General features: G+C 38.7%; 1 protein-coding gene across 4 annotated transcripts in view; it reads left to right on the top strand.

Moving 5' to 3' along the window:
- Positions 1 to 18,293, top strand: part of PHKA2 (phosphorylase kinase regulatory subunit alpha 2) — a 1,461,438-nt gene that overhangs the window by 554,477 nt on the left and 888,668 nt on the right. For all 4 annotated transcript variants that reach the window (XM_044073068.1, XM_044073067.1, XM_044073065.1 and 1 more), the window contains exon 13: positions 16,228 to 16,323. In XM_044073068.1, the coding sequence (XP_043929003.1) occupies positions 16,228 to 16,323 (96 nt within the window). The remainder of the gene's footprint in view (positions 1 to 16,227; positions 16,324 to 18,293) is intronic.

Below are 18,293 nucleotides of genomic sequence, written 5' to 3'. Positions count from 1 at the left end.
AAGGAGGCAGGGGTGTTAGGGGTTATGATTGACAGATTGGTCGGTGGTGCAGTGCCAGCATTCAGAAATGAATGCCAGAACTGAAGCCTTTTGTGGGCGGTATTTAACAGTGGCAAGGTGTTTAATAGACTTGTAGCAAGAAGTTGAGTCCTCAACACAGACAGGACATTTTTTTATTTTTTGTCCTCAGCTTAGAGCTGTTTGGCGTGCCCAATCAGGGAACTGTACTGAACACCAGAATACTTACCTATGGCTTTGATATAGGTTGCTTGTTTCTTTATTCAGTCCATGCTTTACAACATCTTTTTTTTTGTATAAAATCTTTTTTTTTTTTTTTTGTGAAAACAGATACAGTAAAACGTAACAATATTAATATACAGGTAGTAATATGACCAGTAATACATTGCTGAATAACATAAATGCAAAACAGTAAGAACCATTTACACATATGCCAAAATTCCATCATTGATTATATATACCAACTAAAAGCTAGAATATGTTCAAATAGGGATTTCCAGAATTCTCTAAAGTGAGTGTAGGGTTTCTCAGTGTAGGTTTAGTAGTATTAGTAGGTGTTTGGTAGATAATTGTTTGAAACCCTCCCATGTGAGTGATGCTCTGTCCTTCCAATGTAATGTAATGTAATGTAGTATTTAAGTAAAGAAACTAGTGTTACTAATATTCATGTTTGTAGTTTAGTCAGGCCTGCAGGGATGATATGTAGGAGAGCTAGTTTCCAAGATAAGGTGGACTTTTCATATCACATTTTTTCTAGTTGGATCTAAGTGAGCACCATAGCTTGTAGGTGCACTTGCAGCTCCAGAAGAGGTGGAGTAGATAGATCAGCCTTGTGATTATCACAATAGGAACAGAATGGAGACATGCTTTACAACATCTTAATATACCGTGAAACCATGGATACGATACCAGGCACTCTTCTTGCTTTAGTACTCTGTTGGGGAATGTCTGTTCTCTGACAGCGTATTGTCTGTGAGATCTGCCCATTATCTTATATTGAAAGAATACATCATGTTGTAGTGTTATTTATGAATTAGTGCATCAATAACATTGTTAAAAAAATGAAAAATCGGGATTAGAATTAGGCTTCTGATGCATCTCTACAATGGCTGAAAAATCTATAGCTTTACAAAAACAAAACAGTCGTGATGCAGCTCTTCTGAAGAACTGCATGATGACATCTCTAGCTATGATAACTGATTTAAAAAAGAAAGAAGCCTGATACGTGTTTAACCCTTGGACTTTTTGCTTGTAGTTATATGAATAGTTTAAATCTGGAGCTTCTGATGACATATTTGCTTTAATTTTGTTGCTTATGATGGTTTAGATTATATCCGATTAGTCTATTTGAAAAAGTTAGTGATTTGATTTTACTGGTAACTTAGTATTGATTCATATCTTACTGATTCCTTTCAATGTAATTGAGGGTCACATAAATATTTAGCAGATGTTGCTATAACACAGTTTCACTTTTGAAGACATTTTGGGCTGAACCACTAGTCTGTAAATTAATTTGTAATAAACTATTAGGTTCATAGGTGTGTAATAGGCTATTGACCCCACTCAGAGCTTTTTAAGCTTAGCCATGCATGTCAAATAAGAAGGAAAATTTTTAGACTCACAGACTCGTAGGTGATTGCCAGACTAATGGCTGCAGGTGGCCTTTTTCAACCCAGCCATAGTTCTCACAAATCAAACCTGTACCTTGTGTCATTGAGGTAAGCAGCTTAACCATTATGCCAACCCCCAGCATGCCTTACCTGTGTGTTCGTTAGCTGAGCTAGTGTGCTTTTGAACTTGCCTACTTACCAAATTGGAGTGAATGTTTAAGCTACTCTCTAACTCCATTATATGTTGAGAGAAGCTTATTGCACATAGTTGAGCACTGATGTTGCTGCTACTGGTGATTTTGATAGTTTTGTTTAATGTTCTGTATTACAGACAAGGTTTTAGAAACCATCCAGTAGATTGAGATATCTGTGTGGGAGTTTCTCTATCAAGCTCAGCCAAAACTGATTTCCCTGCTTGGAAAACTGAAGGTGCATCAAGCAGATGTAAACTTTAAAGTGGCTGACATGAAGCTGACATCAGTGTCCTACAGTACAAGAAAAATGTAGGCTTGACTTCTTCTCTAGGTACATTTGAGAAACTTTAGACAGACACAGAGGATATGTTGAGGATAAATACCCATGTGTTATCAATAAAGGTTGATGCACTTTCTCAGTGATCTACTGTTAAGGTGAGCAGTCACTCTATTTTCCCTTTGTGGCTTGTAGGTAAGAATGTCTGCTCACATTAGACTTTTAATCCTTTGCTGGCTTTCCACTGGTATTCATAGGGAATTCTATCTTGCTTTTGCCACCCCATGAAATGGTACAAAATGTACAGAAAAATCTAATACTCAGTGACACAGATGTGACCCCTGGGGTAACTTATCTCTCTCCATCCACGCATGTCCATCAGATCCTGATTGGACAGTATGCTACTGAGTAGAGCTCAAGCTGAAGTTTCGACCCTTGATCCTTTTCAGAGGTACTTTTGTGGTCTCTCCAGCTGTGTGCAGTGCTGGGTGTGGTACATACTAAATGGGGCATTGTACTCTCAATCATGGGTCTGATGAGGGAGATAGGGGTACAATGACATCCTTGGATCTGGATGCGAAAACCCTTCATGATGAGTGTGCAAGGTAAAATGTTTTTTTAACCACTTTGGCAACGTGGGTGTCAAATGAGAGGTCACTGTCTACTTGGGTCCCTAGGTCTCTGATTTACTTTTCATACTCAGTGGGTTGCTGTGTCTGTGTAAATTTAATTTGTGGGTACTTTTTTTTTTCCAAAAGGGATAACTATTTTTTTTTTTTTTTAGTTTACGTGACTGGCACACCAGTGTTGTCCGTTTCAGTGAGGCCTTTGTTTTTGTGGTGTGTGTGTATCTGTGCGTGTATGGCACCTAGTTTGCAAGTCATCTGACTTCTTCAACCAGCCCCCTCCTCCCATTTTTTTAACATTTGAATAATAATAATAAACAATAAGGAGGAGGGACAGACAGATCCTGACCCCACTTGTGACTTGCTTGTGACTGAGTTTGAGTTTGACATTATTTATTTTACTTTTTTTGGGTTCCCCATCTAGTGACATAAGGGTTTACTTTAGCTGTTTAGCTTATCTATATGATGCCTGGTGGGGGGTATTGTGTCAAGGCCCAAGTCCAGGCAGGTATATGGTGACTGCTTGCCCTCATCAATGGCTCTAGTTCTGTTTCAAAAAGTCAAAAAAGTTTAAAAGGCAGGATCTGCCCTTGATCTGCCAGCCGGGGGGAAAGTGTGGGCTGCCTGTAGGTCCCCCCATTATGTTTTTTCCATTCCATAATGATTCATAGCTTGGCAGAGCTTTGCAGACTCAAGCTTATGGGGACGGTAGTTTCCAGGGTCTGTAGAGGCACCCCTAGTGTGGAGGGGACCACTGTTGCGCAGTGTTCAGTGTTCAGGTACATATCCCTAAGGTTGGCTAAGGTTTTTTATGTGCATTTTTTGCTGTGTGTTGTTTTTCACGTGGTTCACACCTCGGGATACAGGGAGTCCCATTGATGCTGTGTTTTTGCTTTGTTTAGGTTCTGTTCACTTTCTTACTTGGACATCTGAGATGACAGGGATTCATTATATAAGTATTTTTTCTTTTGGGGGTTGGACAAAGTTAAGTAAGCAGAATTTAAGCTCTAGTACAACCATTTTCATTTATAGGCCACACTGATTCATAGATTCTTGACATTGTACAATATTTTTGGTAAAATTATTTGGCTCTGAAACCTATACAGAAAATATTTTTTCTTATTTCGCAACTTTTGTATTGTGTTTTCATCCACTAATGTCATACTGAAGATTTAGATTCCTCCATATTACCCAAAACAAAAACAAGGCATTTCTTGTGTTTTGGTGTTTACTGCTGGTGAAAGAAACCTCTGGGCAGTTATTATATAGTATACCTTCTGTAGGTCCCAGTCCCTTAAACAGCAGAAGCACTACCAAAAGGCATACCTCTGCAAACTTTTGCTTGGAGATTATAGCCATTGTGCAATAACCTGTGAACATTATGTTGGTCCCAGTCCACTAAATAGCAGGAGTTCTGCTGCAAAGCATGCCTCTGCAAACTTTTTCACAAAGATTATTGTCGTTGTGCATTATCCTGTGGAAATTACTCTGGTCCCTGTTCTTAAATAGCAGGAGCTCTGCTACAAGGCAAACCTGTGCAAACCTTTTCACTGACATTATTGTCATTTTGCAATAGCCTGTGGACATTACATTGGCCCCTGTCCCTTAAATATCAGGAGCTCTACTACAAGGCAAACTTCTGCAAACTTTTTCACAGAGATTATTATTATGGGCAATGTAAGCAAGTTTAACATGAAGAGCCTTGTTGTATAGTCAGAGATGTGCCTGCTGTGTGATGAACAGTGGCCATTGAAGAGCCTTGTTGTATACTAACTTTAACTAGTCAGAGCTGTATCTGCTGTGTGATGAACAGTGGCTATTTTTCCTGACCATTAGATTACATGGTGTAAGACAGTTACTTTGTATCCCTAGCTTCCTGGTGTCTGCATTCAGAAAATTAAAGAAAACCTGTGCTACTTTGTGCCTCTTTGCTAATTGTGAAAGCTAGCTATAAACTGATAGCTTTCTTAGTAAAAGCCTGATGATGGAAAGCCTGCTACACTACTCTACCCCTAAATTCCTCCACACCACCTTACTTTACCATTATATTTCCCACACATTCCTCATGGCATCCGCTCCTTATTATCTCCCAAAACAAGTTTGCTGTCATAGAGACGACACTCCTGTTTCTATTTATGTATTCCCTACTCCTATTTAACATCATTCCCATCAACCTTTCTCCCTCCCATACTGCTTTGCATTACATCCACCTCTACTCAGACCCCTCCACAACAGTACATGCAAGTCATTCATGAGCAAAACTTCATCTTCCATTCACCTCTGTGATCTTCTCTCATATATACAATGATCAGATTAATATTTATCTCTCACCTCTTCCTCCGTAATATCTCGTAACCTTCACCTTATCTCTCTGTACTGCTTTCACCCCTCTAACCCTCAATCACTTTACCATACACACTTAAATTAGTACTTTTTGTTTTACTACCCTTACTCCCTTGCCCTTACCCTTTGTACACTGTTAACAGACCCCTTATCACATACATTCATCCTCATTCATATCATTATTCCCACATCTCTACTCTTAAACACCCACACATCTTAAAATCACCTGTAAGCCTGCAGAATAAATGTAGTCTATTATTCTACATTTTCATCTCTATTTTTCCCTTCTCAAAAAAAAAAAAAAAAAACTCCCTACTTTCCATCTTCATTATGTTCTCATCCTCTGTTCTTCAAACTCTTTCTTACATTTCAGGAGCAGTTTTCTCCTACAGTTCCTCATATTAGTATCATTTCTCCTGCTTGCACACTTAACATTCTACCAACATCTATTGCTCTCAAAATTCCAAAAAAACTCTTGCATTGTGTGTTTCAAGCAAAGTACGTCTGAACCCCATCTCCAAATCATACCCCATCTGTATCAGCATTCATATATCCAACTATTCAGGTGCAAATATCAACAATAATAGTCATGTACATACAAATTTGGTATTTAGCATAAAGTCAAGCAAATATGCCTCTACCTGTACAATCATACCTCCATAACCATAAATCTTAGTGGTGACATCCATGCAAACCCAGGTCCATCTTAGCATGTTCCATCAGCAGACAGCATATCCCCATCAGCACCTCTATTGCTACCACCTCACACATGATCCCACCCTGGCCTTCATATATACCATGCCAAATTACAAAGAATTTTTCTAACAAACTCCTTGAAGTACATGCATGGACAGCACTTATACACTCCAGACATCTTAGTTGCCACAGAAACCTTGCTCCACCAGGAAACAAAACAAATGAAGAAACTGACCTGATGGGCTATAACATTGTCATGTTAGACAGTGCAAAGAAGTAATCCTGCCATGTTGTTATTTTTTTACAAAACACATTAGATAGCTCTCTTTTCCTCCATATCCTGCCTACTTTCTGTAACTCTGAAATATTACTAACCATGCTAAAACTGAACGCTCACAACACAGTTGCAGTCATGGATATATATATATATATATATATATATATATATATATTTAATACATACTCCCAGGTAACAATGCTAAGATACTGGAAGATATTCTGTGTTGTGTTCTTAATGAAACAATTATATTGGACTATGTTAATATTGATTGGCAAACTGTACAATCTGTAAATCGAACCAGTAACCTACATCTGCACAAGTCTGCCCAGCGTATAAACATACTGACTGTAGTCTACCTAAGTATTCTAAATGCATTAGCCCCCTCATAATAAAAAGAATCAAAGCCTCATGACTATCCTGAGCTACTTAAGAATTAATGAAACAGACACAAAGCTTGAAAGGTGTGAACAGAAAATAAAGCAGTTTCTACTTCCCTAGCATATATACAACTAAGAAACCTAACAAAACAACTTACCACAACATACAATAAAAACTATTACTCAGCCAGTCAAAATTTACCCAATAATAATCCAAAACTGTTCTGAACCTCTATCAATAAACTGTTAAATCCAGGACAAGTTACACAGCCAACACCAAACAGTTTTGAACAATGGTTATGGTAAGTGGGGCTATGCCACACATGATAAAACATTCTTATCAATCTAAACAATGAATTAAAAGGTAAATTAAGTTTACTAAAGTCACATTTGAGGTGAAGATAGCCTCCCAGGCAAAGGATAAACACAAGGCTTTCTTTAGCTGTGTCTGAAACCTCAAAGGCTGCACACAGCAGAAGTGATTGTAAATGGACCCACTTACATGGTTCTGGAAGATGTAGCAAATTTGTTGGCCGACGGAATTCAGCTCCAATTTTACCCCCCTCCAGGAAATTCCATCAGACAAATCTCCCAGTTATCACTAGAGAGAAGATCCTAGTTGTGGTGTCTAAGGCCAAAAACACTGCATCAGTGGGCCCCGATAATATCCTAGGATGCTGTCTAAATAGCCTGAAATGTGACACATTGGGACCACTGGAGTCGCTGTTTATCCATAGTCATCAGACAGACTTTATAGTATGTGAATGGAGAACTGCAACAGTCATCCCACTGCACAGGGTTGGGTCATCAATGGACCCCGGAAACTATAGACCCATAAATTTAACTTGTCTCCTATGAAAAGCCATGGAAAAAAATTATCATGCAAGTGATTAATAAGGGTATAGAAAACCTTCAAGCACTAGATCTAATCCAGTCTGGTTTTGTCAAGGGCAGATCATGCCTCATCAACCTGATGAGGTTCTTAAAGAAGGTCACCAAGGCAATGAATGAGGGCAAAATGGTGCATACTGCTTACCTTGACCTGGCTGAGAGATTTGATACAATAATCCAGTGTTGCATTGTAAACAAACTCATGGATATAGGCATAAACCTCTATCTTATGAGCTGGATAGCAAACTGGCTCTCAGATATAACCCCGGAAGTTAGGATAGGGGAGGCCACCTCCACAAAGAGGCCGGTCACTAGCTGAGTCCCTCAGGACTCTTTGCTGGGTCTGCTCCTTTTTGGAATCTATTTCTCAGAAGTCAAGGGTAATGTCAAGGGCCTCTCATTGACCAAGTCTGCAGGTGATTGCAAACTGGAAGTCATAGAATCAGACCGAGACCCCCCCCGGCACTAACATCATATAGAAAAGACTAACACAGAGAAATGACTGGTGCCAAAGCCATGGGTTAAAACTCAGTGCCAAGAAAAGCATAATAGTTCCCTTTGGGAAGACAGCCACACAAGGAATTTACCAGATTGATAACCTATCCTTAACAGTAGAACCAGTAGTCAGGGATTTGGGAATGTTTGTAGTTAGCAATCTGGCTTTTAACTAACGTGGGTCTAAGGTAGTAAGGAAATCATTCTATGTTGCTCAACTCATAAGCAAGGGCATGGCATCTAGGTCCAAGGAAGTCACTTTTCCACTGTATTTGGCCCTCATCAGGGCCATCATTGAGTACAATGCCCCTTCAATATGTACCTGACCAGGCAGATGAAACAAATAGAACATCCACAGAGATTCCTCACAAAAAGGATATGGAACGTAATAGCTTGTCTTATACAGATCACCTCAAAGCTCTGTCTGTATACTCTTATTTCCTGCAGGCTGTTGAGAGTCAGTTTGTGCCTGGCATACAAGGCATCCCAGGAACCAACCCTGATGGACTTTTTGCATATCCATGAAATAAACAGCATCAGCATTATTCAATCTAGGAACTTAAACTTTGCTTCTGGTGTAAATAGGACACATTGGAGGGATGGGTATGTGTCTCAGAGAATTCCTCATTCCTAGAATAGGCTCCAAATCCATGTGAAACAGAGCTCTCCCCTACCCCTATTTAAGAGAAACCTAGACCAGTGTATGGGAAATCAGAACGGGGTCTAGCACTTATTTCTCTAATGGAAAGAGGCATCATGTAAATCTTGCCTTAGCTTACATCTACCCCTTAAAATGATTACTAAGGCACATAAACTTGTGAGGTACAATTGGGGTGCTTGGCTAGGCTAATAAAAGCCCCTGCAGCTGTTAACCTCGAATAAACCTATGACCCTTATCTTCAGCTTTCCATATCATTAAGCCATTTCTCGTCATTCAGAATGTTACGCCCCACCATCAGTCTTCCTCAATATCTGAATTGTTTAGCATCTCCCATCCATATACATAGTTTTGTGACACTGCTCACCTCTCCATCTCTGTACTTCTAATGTAAACCTTATGATAGCTATAAATATAATTATCTGTGAACCTGCTTTATACTCTACTTCTTAACTACAATATAATTTTTTTGCCATACCTAGTTCCTTCCCTCACTTCCATTTCTCTGAATTTCTAAACACTAGAAGAGACCAGTTGGCATAATGGTTACGGTTTTCGCCTCCCATGCACAAAGTACAAGGTTCAGTCCTGATCTCTGACCAATGCCTTTTTGAGTTTGCACATTGTCCCTGTCTCTCCGTGGGGTTTCTCTCACGTCCAACATGCTGAGTGTTTCCATCTCAAACTGCCCAATGAATGGAGCTGTGGGCAGCAGCACAGCCTTTACATGGTGCTCTATAGTGGGAAGAGTTGTACAGACCGACCACTTTGGACATCTACTGTGGTGCACAGTATCCTCAAGATAGGAGAACATGGATCACAGACTGCACACTGTGGTAGTGCTAGCCACTTGACAGTGTAAAATATAGCTCTGGGTGATTCGGTCATGTTGACTAAGGTCACCAAATTGCGCATGGGTAGTTAGTGGTAATAAGGTGGCCGAGGACCCGGCCTACCCTGACCTACGCCAGGGACCCTTGTTAATGGTGGTAGGGGTATATGTGCCCCTATTGGCCAGTGTGTGCCTGCCATAAAGCCTAGCAGCACTAGCTCAATAAGCTACTGGCCGGACGGTGTCTAGTTGCCCAGCCTGGGTTACCTGGGATAGTTCTGTTGAGTGAAAGCTGGACGTAAAACCAACCAATCTGCCATACATGAACTGAGAATTGCTATGCTTAATGTAGGTTCACTGACAGGATGCAGCTTGGAAGTGGATGACATGATGATACAGAAGAGGTTGGACATCCTATGTATCCAAGAGATGAGATGGAAGGGCAGTACAGCAAAGCCACTTGGCTTGGGGTCCAGACTCTACTACTTGAGGACAGGCTAGAAGTGGTGTAAGAATTGTGGTGAGAGAGGCTTCAGAAGACAGTAGGGATATCATCAGACTCGTGGCAGTTGGACTCCAGTGATAATCTCAGCCTATGCCCCACAACTGGGTTGTGATAGTGAGGAAACGAGTGCATTCAGACAGCAGTTGCAAGACCTACTAGATAAAGCAAGCCAACATGAATTGGTGTTGATAATAGGTGACTTGAATGCACACATTGGTGCAGACAGAACAGGATATTAGGATTGCCTGGGTTCACATGGGTGAGGCAACAGGAATAAAGAAGGAGAAGCCATTCTAGACTTCTGTCTGGCAAATGGCTTGATAGTAACCAACACATGGTTCAGAAAGAGAGACAGTCACAAGATCACATACAAGAGTAGCCAACATACAACTCAGGTACACTTCCTCCTAGTAAGGAAAAGGCACTAGGGTAGAATCCATGACTGCAAAGTCATCCTCAGTGAAACATTCAGCCCACATCATAAACCATTAGTTTCCACAATCAGCTGCAAGCAGTGGTCTGAGAAGGCTCTAAGGTCAACAGAGACCAGGCTGAAGACCTGGAAGTTGACTGGAGAGAAAGTACAACAGTTCAAGGAATTACTCAGGGCTCTAGCACCCCAAGAAGAGAAGGAAATAGGTGGAATTGAACAAGAATGGCAGTGCCTAAAAACAGTATGTGTTAGGATTACAGAAAAGATATGTGGCCAAGCCAGGTATGGAAATAAGGTACATAAGGAAAGCTGGAGGTGGAATGCAGAAGTCCAGGAAGTCATCAAAAGAAAGGAGAAGTCCACGAAGAAGTGGGAGATGGAAAAGACTGACTGGGCTAGGAAGAGCTACTGGTTGATTAACAAAGAAGCTAAGAAAGAAGTTGCAATAGCAAAGAATAGGGCATCGGAGGCACTCTACCAAGTTCTGGAAAGTGACTCAGTAGGTGGCACAAAGAAACTGTATCAGATTGCAAGGCAAAGACAGAAAGATAAAGAAGATAGTAAGACACCTTCAGAAGGGATGCCAGCAACAACCTTCTCTCCAGTCTACAGGACATCAAAGGCAGATGGAAGGAGTATTTCCAGCAGCTTCTGAATGATGAAAACCCCACAGAAGCTGTACTGCTCCAGAAAACAGCCTACAATTAGAGAAGAGGAGGAGCCCACCTTAGAAGAAGTAAGAACAGCACTAAGGAAAATGAAGTCAGGGAAAGCAGCAGGCTCAGTTGAGGTCACAGCAGATATGATAAAGATGCTCAGTGAGATAGGGGAGAAATGGCTCCTGAGGGCACTAATAGCAGTGTGGAGAGAAAGGTGTATCCCTGATGACTGGAGAATAAGCAATACTCATGCCAGTGTACAAGAGCAAAGGGGACATCCACAATTGTGGACAGTACAGAGTCATCAAACTCCTATCACACTGCATGAAAGTTCTGGAGACCATGATTGATAAACGGATATGCAAAGTAGTAGAATGTAAGATGGGAGATGAGCAGTTCAGATTCAGATCAGGATACAGTACAATTGATCCGATGTTTGCAGTGAGACAGATACTTGAGAATAAGCTAGAGATGAGGAGAGAGTCCAACTAGGCATTCCTAGACTTGGAGAAAGCCTATGACAAGGTCCCAAGAAAGCTGATCTGGGCAGTACTGCGGTGGTTTGAAGTCCCAGAAACATTGGTAAAATTAGCACAGGCTATGTACAAGGACCCAATGACTCAAGTGCGAACAGTGTTCATCCTCAGAGGTTCCCAGCAGGAGTGGGTGTACACCAGGGGTCAGCTCTAAGCCCACTGCTGTATATACTGGTGATGGACTACATTAGCAAACAGGTCAGAGGGGACAGATCAACAAAGTTGCTGTATGCAGAAGATATGACATTACAGGCAGACTCTGAGCTAGAACTTCAGCAAAGGACAGGAGAATGGAATGCAAAACTGAAGGCACATGGGATGAAACTAAGCACAGATAAGATGGTGGTAATGTGCCAACAAATTGAGGAAATCAGAAGAAGCTGAGAATAAAGATAGAAGGGAAGATGATGGAACATGTAAACGGCTTCAATTGTCTGGGAGGGATGGTTGAGGGGAAGGGAAGTCTGAATGAAGACGTCAAAGCTAGAGTCAGAGGGGCTGCAGCCAACTGGCATAAAGTGTCAGTTGTAGTCTATGACAGAAGAATGCCAAAGAAGCTGAAAAGTAAGGTGTATAAGTCAGTGATGTGGCCAGTACTACTGTATGGTACAGAAACCTGGGCAGTAAAGGCAGAACAGCTGTAGCTCCAATTGCAGAAAAGATCAAAAAGAACAGATTACAGTAGCTTGGACACGTGCAGAAAACAATATGATGAGGAAGATTTGGGACAGACAGGAAGAAGGTAAGAGGAAGTGAGGATGTCCAGCAAAGAGGTGGCTGGATTGTGTGAAAGAAGATATGCGACAGTCAAACATGAGTGTCAAAGTAGGTAGGAGTGTGGCACTGAATCGAGAGTTGGTGACAGTTAACACAATACCCTGACCCCATGTAGAAAAAATGGGAAAAAGGGGGCTGATGATTCTAAACACTAATCACATGATCTTTTATGTGTTTGACAAACCCATGAATACAACTCTTCAAATCCTCAGTGCTAATGCAAAAGTATCATTTATACTGTAATAGACTTTTTCATATTAATATAATCTAATTGGCAAATCACTATGTAATTGATAATGTATATCACTTCATGTCTGTTTATGTATATTACTGAATGCTTGTTTAAAAATGTTTGTAATATGTTTCAGATTTTCTCTTCAGGCCCTTGCTGAAAATATTTTTTGACAAAACCCATTAGGACAAATATGGAAAACAGTAGCAAAATAAAAAAATAAATAAAATGCTGACATTACCTCTTGAGAAGTGTAGTACAGATCCAGGTATTGCCAACTGGAAGAAAAGTGTGAGTCAATGGGTATTGTACAGTGAAAAGAATGATAAATGATATGGTTAGATCAGTCAGCTTAAGACCATATATCAGTAGACTTTGGGTCTGCTTTGGTTTCCCAGTGGTGAGTATCTTGCAGTCTATTTTCATCACTCAAGCCATGAAGAAAATTCACCAAAAGTTGGTCTTCCTCTACAGAAGCAAACCCTTTTATTACTGACTACTCTAAGAATTCTTTTGCAACAGCTTATCTTCTCCCTTCACTTCTTTATGAAACACCCATCTTGATTAACGTTCACTCCACCTTAAAAATAAACTAGAGGTTGGCTGCAATAAAATAGCTAAGTTTGCATCCCACTTACCAAACTGTTTATACCACTGCCTAGCACTGAGGCATTGGTTCAAACTACAAAATAACGCACAAACTTGATACCTGCCCATCACTACAAAACATCCTCAAGCACTACTTCCTAGAAATCTGCATTCACAGAACAAATATTCCTGACCGGGACCAAGTCTCACAACAGTGCAGGTGGCTCACTTCACTCAACCTGTTTTGCTAAGCACTGGAACCTCATCCCACCCACCCTGAAACAAGACAAAATTATCACATGTTTTTAAGCACGGCCTAAGACACCACCTAACTTCCTCATGGCTTCCATCCTGACTAAACTCATCTTTCCATCTGTTTTTCTTCCCTTGCTAGTCTCTCTGTCAATCACCCTGACTCTTTCACCTTTCTTATCCCTGTCTCTTTCATCCCCACTGCTGCTCCTCAACTAACCTCAATCCACAATCCTCTCCTACTAATACCCCCTCCTTATCCACCACATCATATTACCTGTCTACTGTTATCTCAACCTCTCCACTATCAGAACTTTTTCTACTTATGTTTTTCTTGATTTCTGCTTCTACCCTTCCTCCTCCTCTATTTTCTTTTCCTGCTCCAGTGACATCCTACCTCATTAATGTCAATATACACAGACTGAACCTATGTTGCATCATCATTGCCCTTGTATCTCCAGTTATTACATAACCAATAAATAGCAGCAATGGGTGCAGTTTCTGCACTTATATATACACTAACAGCATCATCATGTGATATTGGGAGACCATTTTTGAATTTCAGTCTGATTTTTATTCAAATAAAAAAAAATTATGCTAGGTTTCTGGATGATATATTTTTAATTTGAATGGGAGAACTCCATTTTAAAGATTTTGTGGAATATATGAATAATACTACTGAATTTTTGAAATTCACATATGAAACAGATTTATAGTATGCATTTTCTAGATATGAGAGGAGGCTTGAGTCATCTATTTTTTATAAACCTACATTTTCTAATTCATGCTTGTTTAGTAACAGCTACCATTGTTATAAACAGAAGTAGATCTTGGTAAAAGATAGACTTCCTTTTCTGAAGAAGAAAAGTTCCTTAATGAATCAGAGTTTCTTAAAAAGTTGTTATATGAAAGAGGTTATCCAACTGGTCTGTTTAAAAATGCTGAAAATGAAGTATTAGGTAAAAGGGAATTGGCATTTAAACCTACATGAAGAGGGTTTGTGTTGAGAAACAAGAGTAATATGGATATGGATATGAACTATGATAAAGTTTTACAATTTAACAAACTAGGTAGGAACGTCAAAGGCATTTTGGTTACAAATTGGAAAATGAAGATTAACTCTCCTGTCAATTAAAGAAATAAATTGGATAGTGATATCAATTTTATTTTCAAGAGGAAGAAATTCAAAAAGCATTTTCAAGCAAGTAATAATTTAAAAAAGAGGCAAATTTATAGTAGATTAATGTGGGTCATGCCCATGTTGTATGTGTATTAATGTGGTTGACACATTTCTGTTGAATAATTCACTGTTTTTACTTTATTGTAGGGGCAATTTTAATGTTTTAAACCTCATGGGTTGTTTGCCTGGCTACCTGTTGATCTTGCCAGGCATTTTATGTCAGTAAGACCAACAGGCTTTTGAAACCAATATTTAAGAACACCTGTACAGTATACATAAGGGTGACAACAAAAATGCATTGTATAAACCCTCTGTATTATGCTCCAATTTTGATAAGTTTGTTTCCTTCCTTTTAGAAAAGGTACCACCCCTTATAAAAGGAGGAGACTGGCAACTTATTCTTGAAGCAAGGAATTTCACTGCCAGCTATTGTTGGAAGCAAATTTGTTTCCTGGATTGAATGAAACTACTTCTGTACACAGTAGTCTTAAATTAAAAGCTGCTAGGTTGTAACAATTTAATTTACTGACTGGAATAGGTTTTTAATTTTATATTATATTTATGGTGACTTTAACTGGTGTTTCTGGTTACACATGATTTTTTTTTTAATTTTTTTATTGGAGGCTTTTGGATCATGCAATTGCATTTTTCTATATTTAAGCATGTAATGGGAACAATTGATTTATTCTGATGACGTTCTAGTGAAGATAAGGTTGAAAGCGCTTAATAAAAAAAATTTTACTTTTTGCGGTCCTGCTGTGTGTTGGTTTGTGGACTGTTTGATTTGATTTGTTGTCCAGCTATCACGTTAACATGTCTTTCATTTATGCAAAATAATATAACTTCTCAAGTATATGATAAATGTTTTTACTATTTGTCTCAATACCACTTGCAAAGTAATGCTTAAAATATTTAATTTTTATTGCTTTTCATTGTGAGTAGGTATTTTATGTGGAGCTTTTTTCTCCCAGGCCCCTCCTGAAAATGGGCCTTGTTCCCAGTTGGAGTTTCCTTGTAAACAAAAGACAATAAGTAAATAAATTAGCTGACTGTCCCCTCATCGTATTAGAACCATGGAAAATATTAAAAATTAATTGCTTAAATGTGTTTTTGCAGGGGAGGTGTATCCCTTATAACGCCTTGTTGTAAAAGCACTGCTTTCCCACCCTAGATCTCCAAGTAGTATTGGCTGTGAGCTCAGAATTACTTTAAGAAAAAAGGAAATACCACTATTGTTATCTCTCAGAGCTGATCCAACCTTACTAGTATTATATTTAGAGATGCAAACTTTTGGGAGCAGAGCTACAGGGGCTCTACAGAAAACTATTTTTTTGCAATCATTAGCATTTATTTGTCCTACAGTGATATTATTTGGCCAATACATTATAAGTCAGGATGGTGATTTTGAGAAGTTGGGTGGCTGTGTGTTAAAGAAATTCCAGCATTTTATTAGAGTTCTGTGTGTTCCATTTATTATTTACTTTGATAGAAAAACATGAAAGAAACTATTTCTTATTAAAAATGACTTGTTCTAAACAAGCATTTTTGTCTTGTATGTTCTGTAAAATAGCTAACTGTGTTGTTTAAAACCGTTTTGAATTACAAAAATATTGCACTACCTTTCAAAACTCATTTATCACAACAGAATCCGCTGCACAGTCACAGGAATGATAAATGTAGAAATGGTTTTATTTTGATAGTCTCACTCCTTTTTCAGCCACATTTGGAATTCATTTTTTAACAGTTTAGTTTACTTTTCATTTTATAGGTACAAGAATACAGAGAAGCTCTTGATGGAATTTTAATAAGAGGGAAACATGGGATCCGACTTGTCCCGGAGTTGTATGCTGTCCCACATGATAAGGTAAATACACCTTTAACTTGTTTGAAGTGTACTACAAAATGAAATCTGTTTTATATGACTCTAAAACTGAGTCATATGAGGTACCTAATTAGAATAGCAGACACTTTATTTTCATAAAAATGTCTTACAGTTTTTTTTTTTTTTGGTCTTGCTTATTTATGTATGTATACAGTAATTGTTGGACAGGCAGGTTGGTTGATTCTCAAAGGCTCTTCATAGCCTCATTGATTCATAGATAAATACTAGGCTAGCTACCCTTGTGGCCATTTTAAACATATGTAATTTCCCTTTCTGTGCTTGAATTGACCTATCCCATTAGGTGTTAGATTGGCCTACCCATCCCATGGTCATTAATAATATATTACCCCCTAGTGAGTATAACTGGGATCATACCATAGATAATCTGAGGGAACCCATGCATGGAATAAAGACTTTATGAAGCTAACACTGTCCATTAGTAGTACAGGGGGTAATCCTGGGATACATTTTCAGTTTTCCAACTATAGATCTGAGTTGCAATTAAATATGGAAAAGAATGAGATTTATTTTGCATGAATGAGGAATCTGTTCCAGAGTAGCAATTTCCTCTGTGAGATAAAGCTGTCTCTCCAAACATCTATTGATGTTGCAGAAGAGGTTTAGATCCTGAGATGAATATTTCTGATGCTATTTGACGTGCTGATGTACAGTAAATCCATTAGTACTGGGTTAGAGGATGCCTTGTATGTCAGACACAGATTACCTCTTAGCAATTTGTAGGATACTTAGTGTAGCAATAGAGCTTGGTGTCAGTCCATGTAGGAACTATGAGAACCATTAATAGGCTAAAACACACACACATATATATATATATATATATATATATATATATATATATATATATATATATATATATATATAAACTGATTTTTGTCAACATTTACTCTCATTCTAATATGTTAACCAATAATATGCTTAAAAAATATATATTGTATATATGCATATTATCTGATTTTTGCCTTAAAATATGATATAAATATGTAAACATTCAGGGCTACAGTTTATAGCAGCCTTACTATTAATGGCAATATCAACAGGTTAGCAGTTTGTGGTTTAAAATATGTTTAAAATATGTTTTAAAAAATATGTTTAACAAATATGGTCTAAAACATGTTAAAAAAATATGTTTAAAATATGTATAAAAAGCAAAATCAGGTTAAACAAATTTTGATGTAATACACTGTATAAGTACCCTACATACAAAATTGAATAGGTTGATACCACTTTAAGTTGTGGGTATAAATGGAGAACCAGGATGCAATATGTGTTTTTGTAATCAAACGTATCTGAACTAGTAATAAGTCACATTGAAAAAGGCTTTAACAGCCGAAACCGGTTTGTGCATATCTAGTTAGGTTGACTTTTGCAACCCAAAATAAATATATCTTTTATCCTGCTGCTGTCGAGTGCTGGTCTCTTTTTCGTTTGTGGAACTATTGCTTAGGCCTTGTATCCTTTTAGTAAGAGATCTCTGTGGGCATTACAGTTGCTGCATGTGCCTGGAGCAATACATGCTAAAGGAGGCATTATACTTAATGACTAGCTTTGTGAGGGCTGAGCAAAGGTGGACAATGGGATACCTAGATCTAGACGCACTGTCTTTGTTTATAAGCTGTGCAATATTGACAGACTTTTTTATGACAGTGAGCACTTGCTGGTCAAAAGATGCATCGCAGTCCATATAAGTTCCCAAATTCTGAATAACTAGGTAAACACTTAAGGGCTTGTTGTCAGTGTGGTAGTTCCCTGGGATAGATGTTTTTCCAATGAATATATTTGCCATTTAGTTTCAATCGGTCAAGACCTGGAGATGGTATATACAAGTCTTTTTTTGGTTATTCAAAGTCCAAGATGTCCATTTCTCTGAATATTCCCATTTTTCTGAGGTATGACAGTCTTGGAGTCATCATGTACAAGTTCAGTGGGTGTGG

This window comes from Protopterus annectens, chromosome 5.part1, assembly GCF_019279795.1.
Source record: "Protopterus annectens isolate FY-2018-M chromosome 5.part1, PAN1.0, whole genome shotgun sequence".
NCBI lineage: Eukaryota > Metazoa > Chordata > Ceratodontiformes > Protopteridae > Protopterus > Protopterus annectens.
The sequence above is the reverse complement of the archived record's forward strand: the minus strand, read 5'-3'. Positions and strand labels throughout refer to the sequence as shown.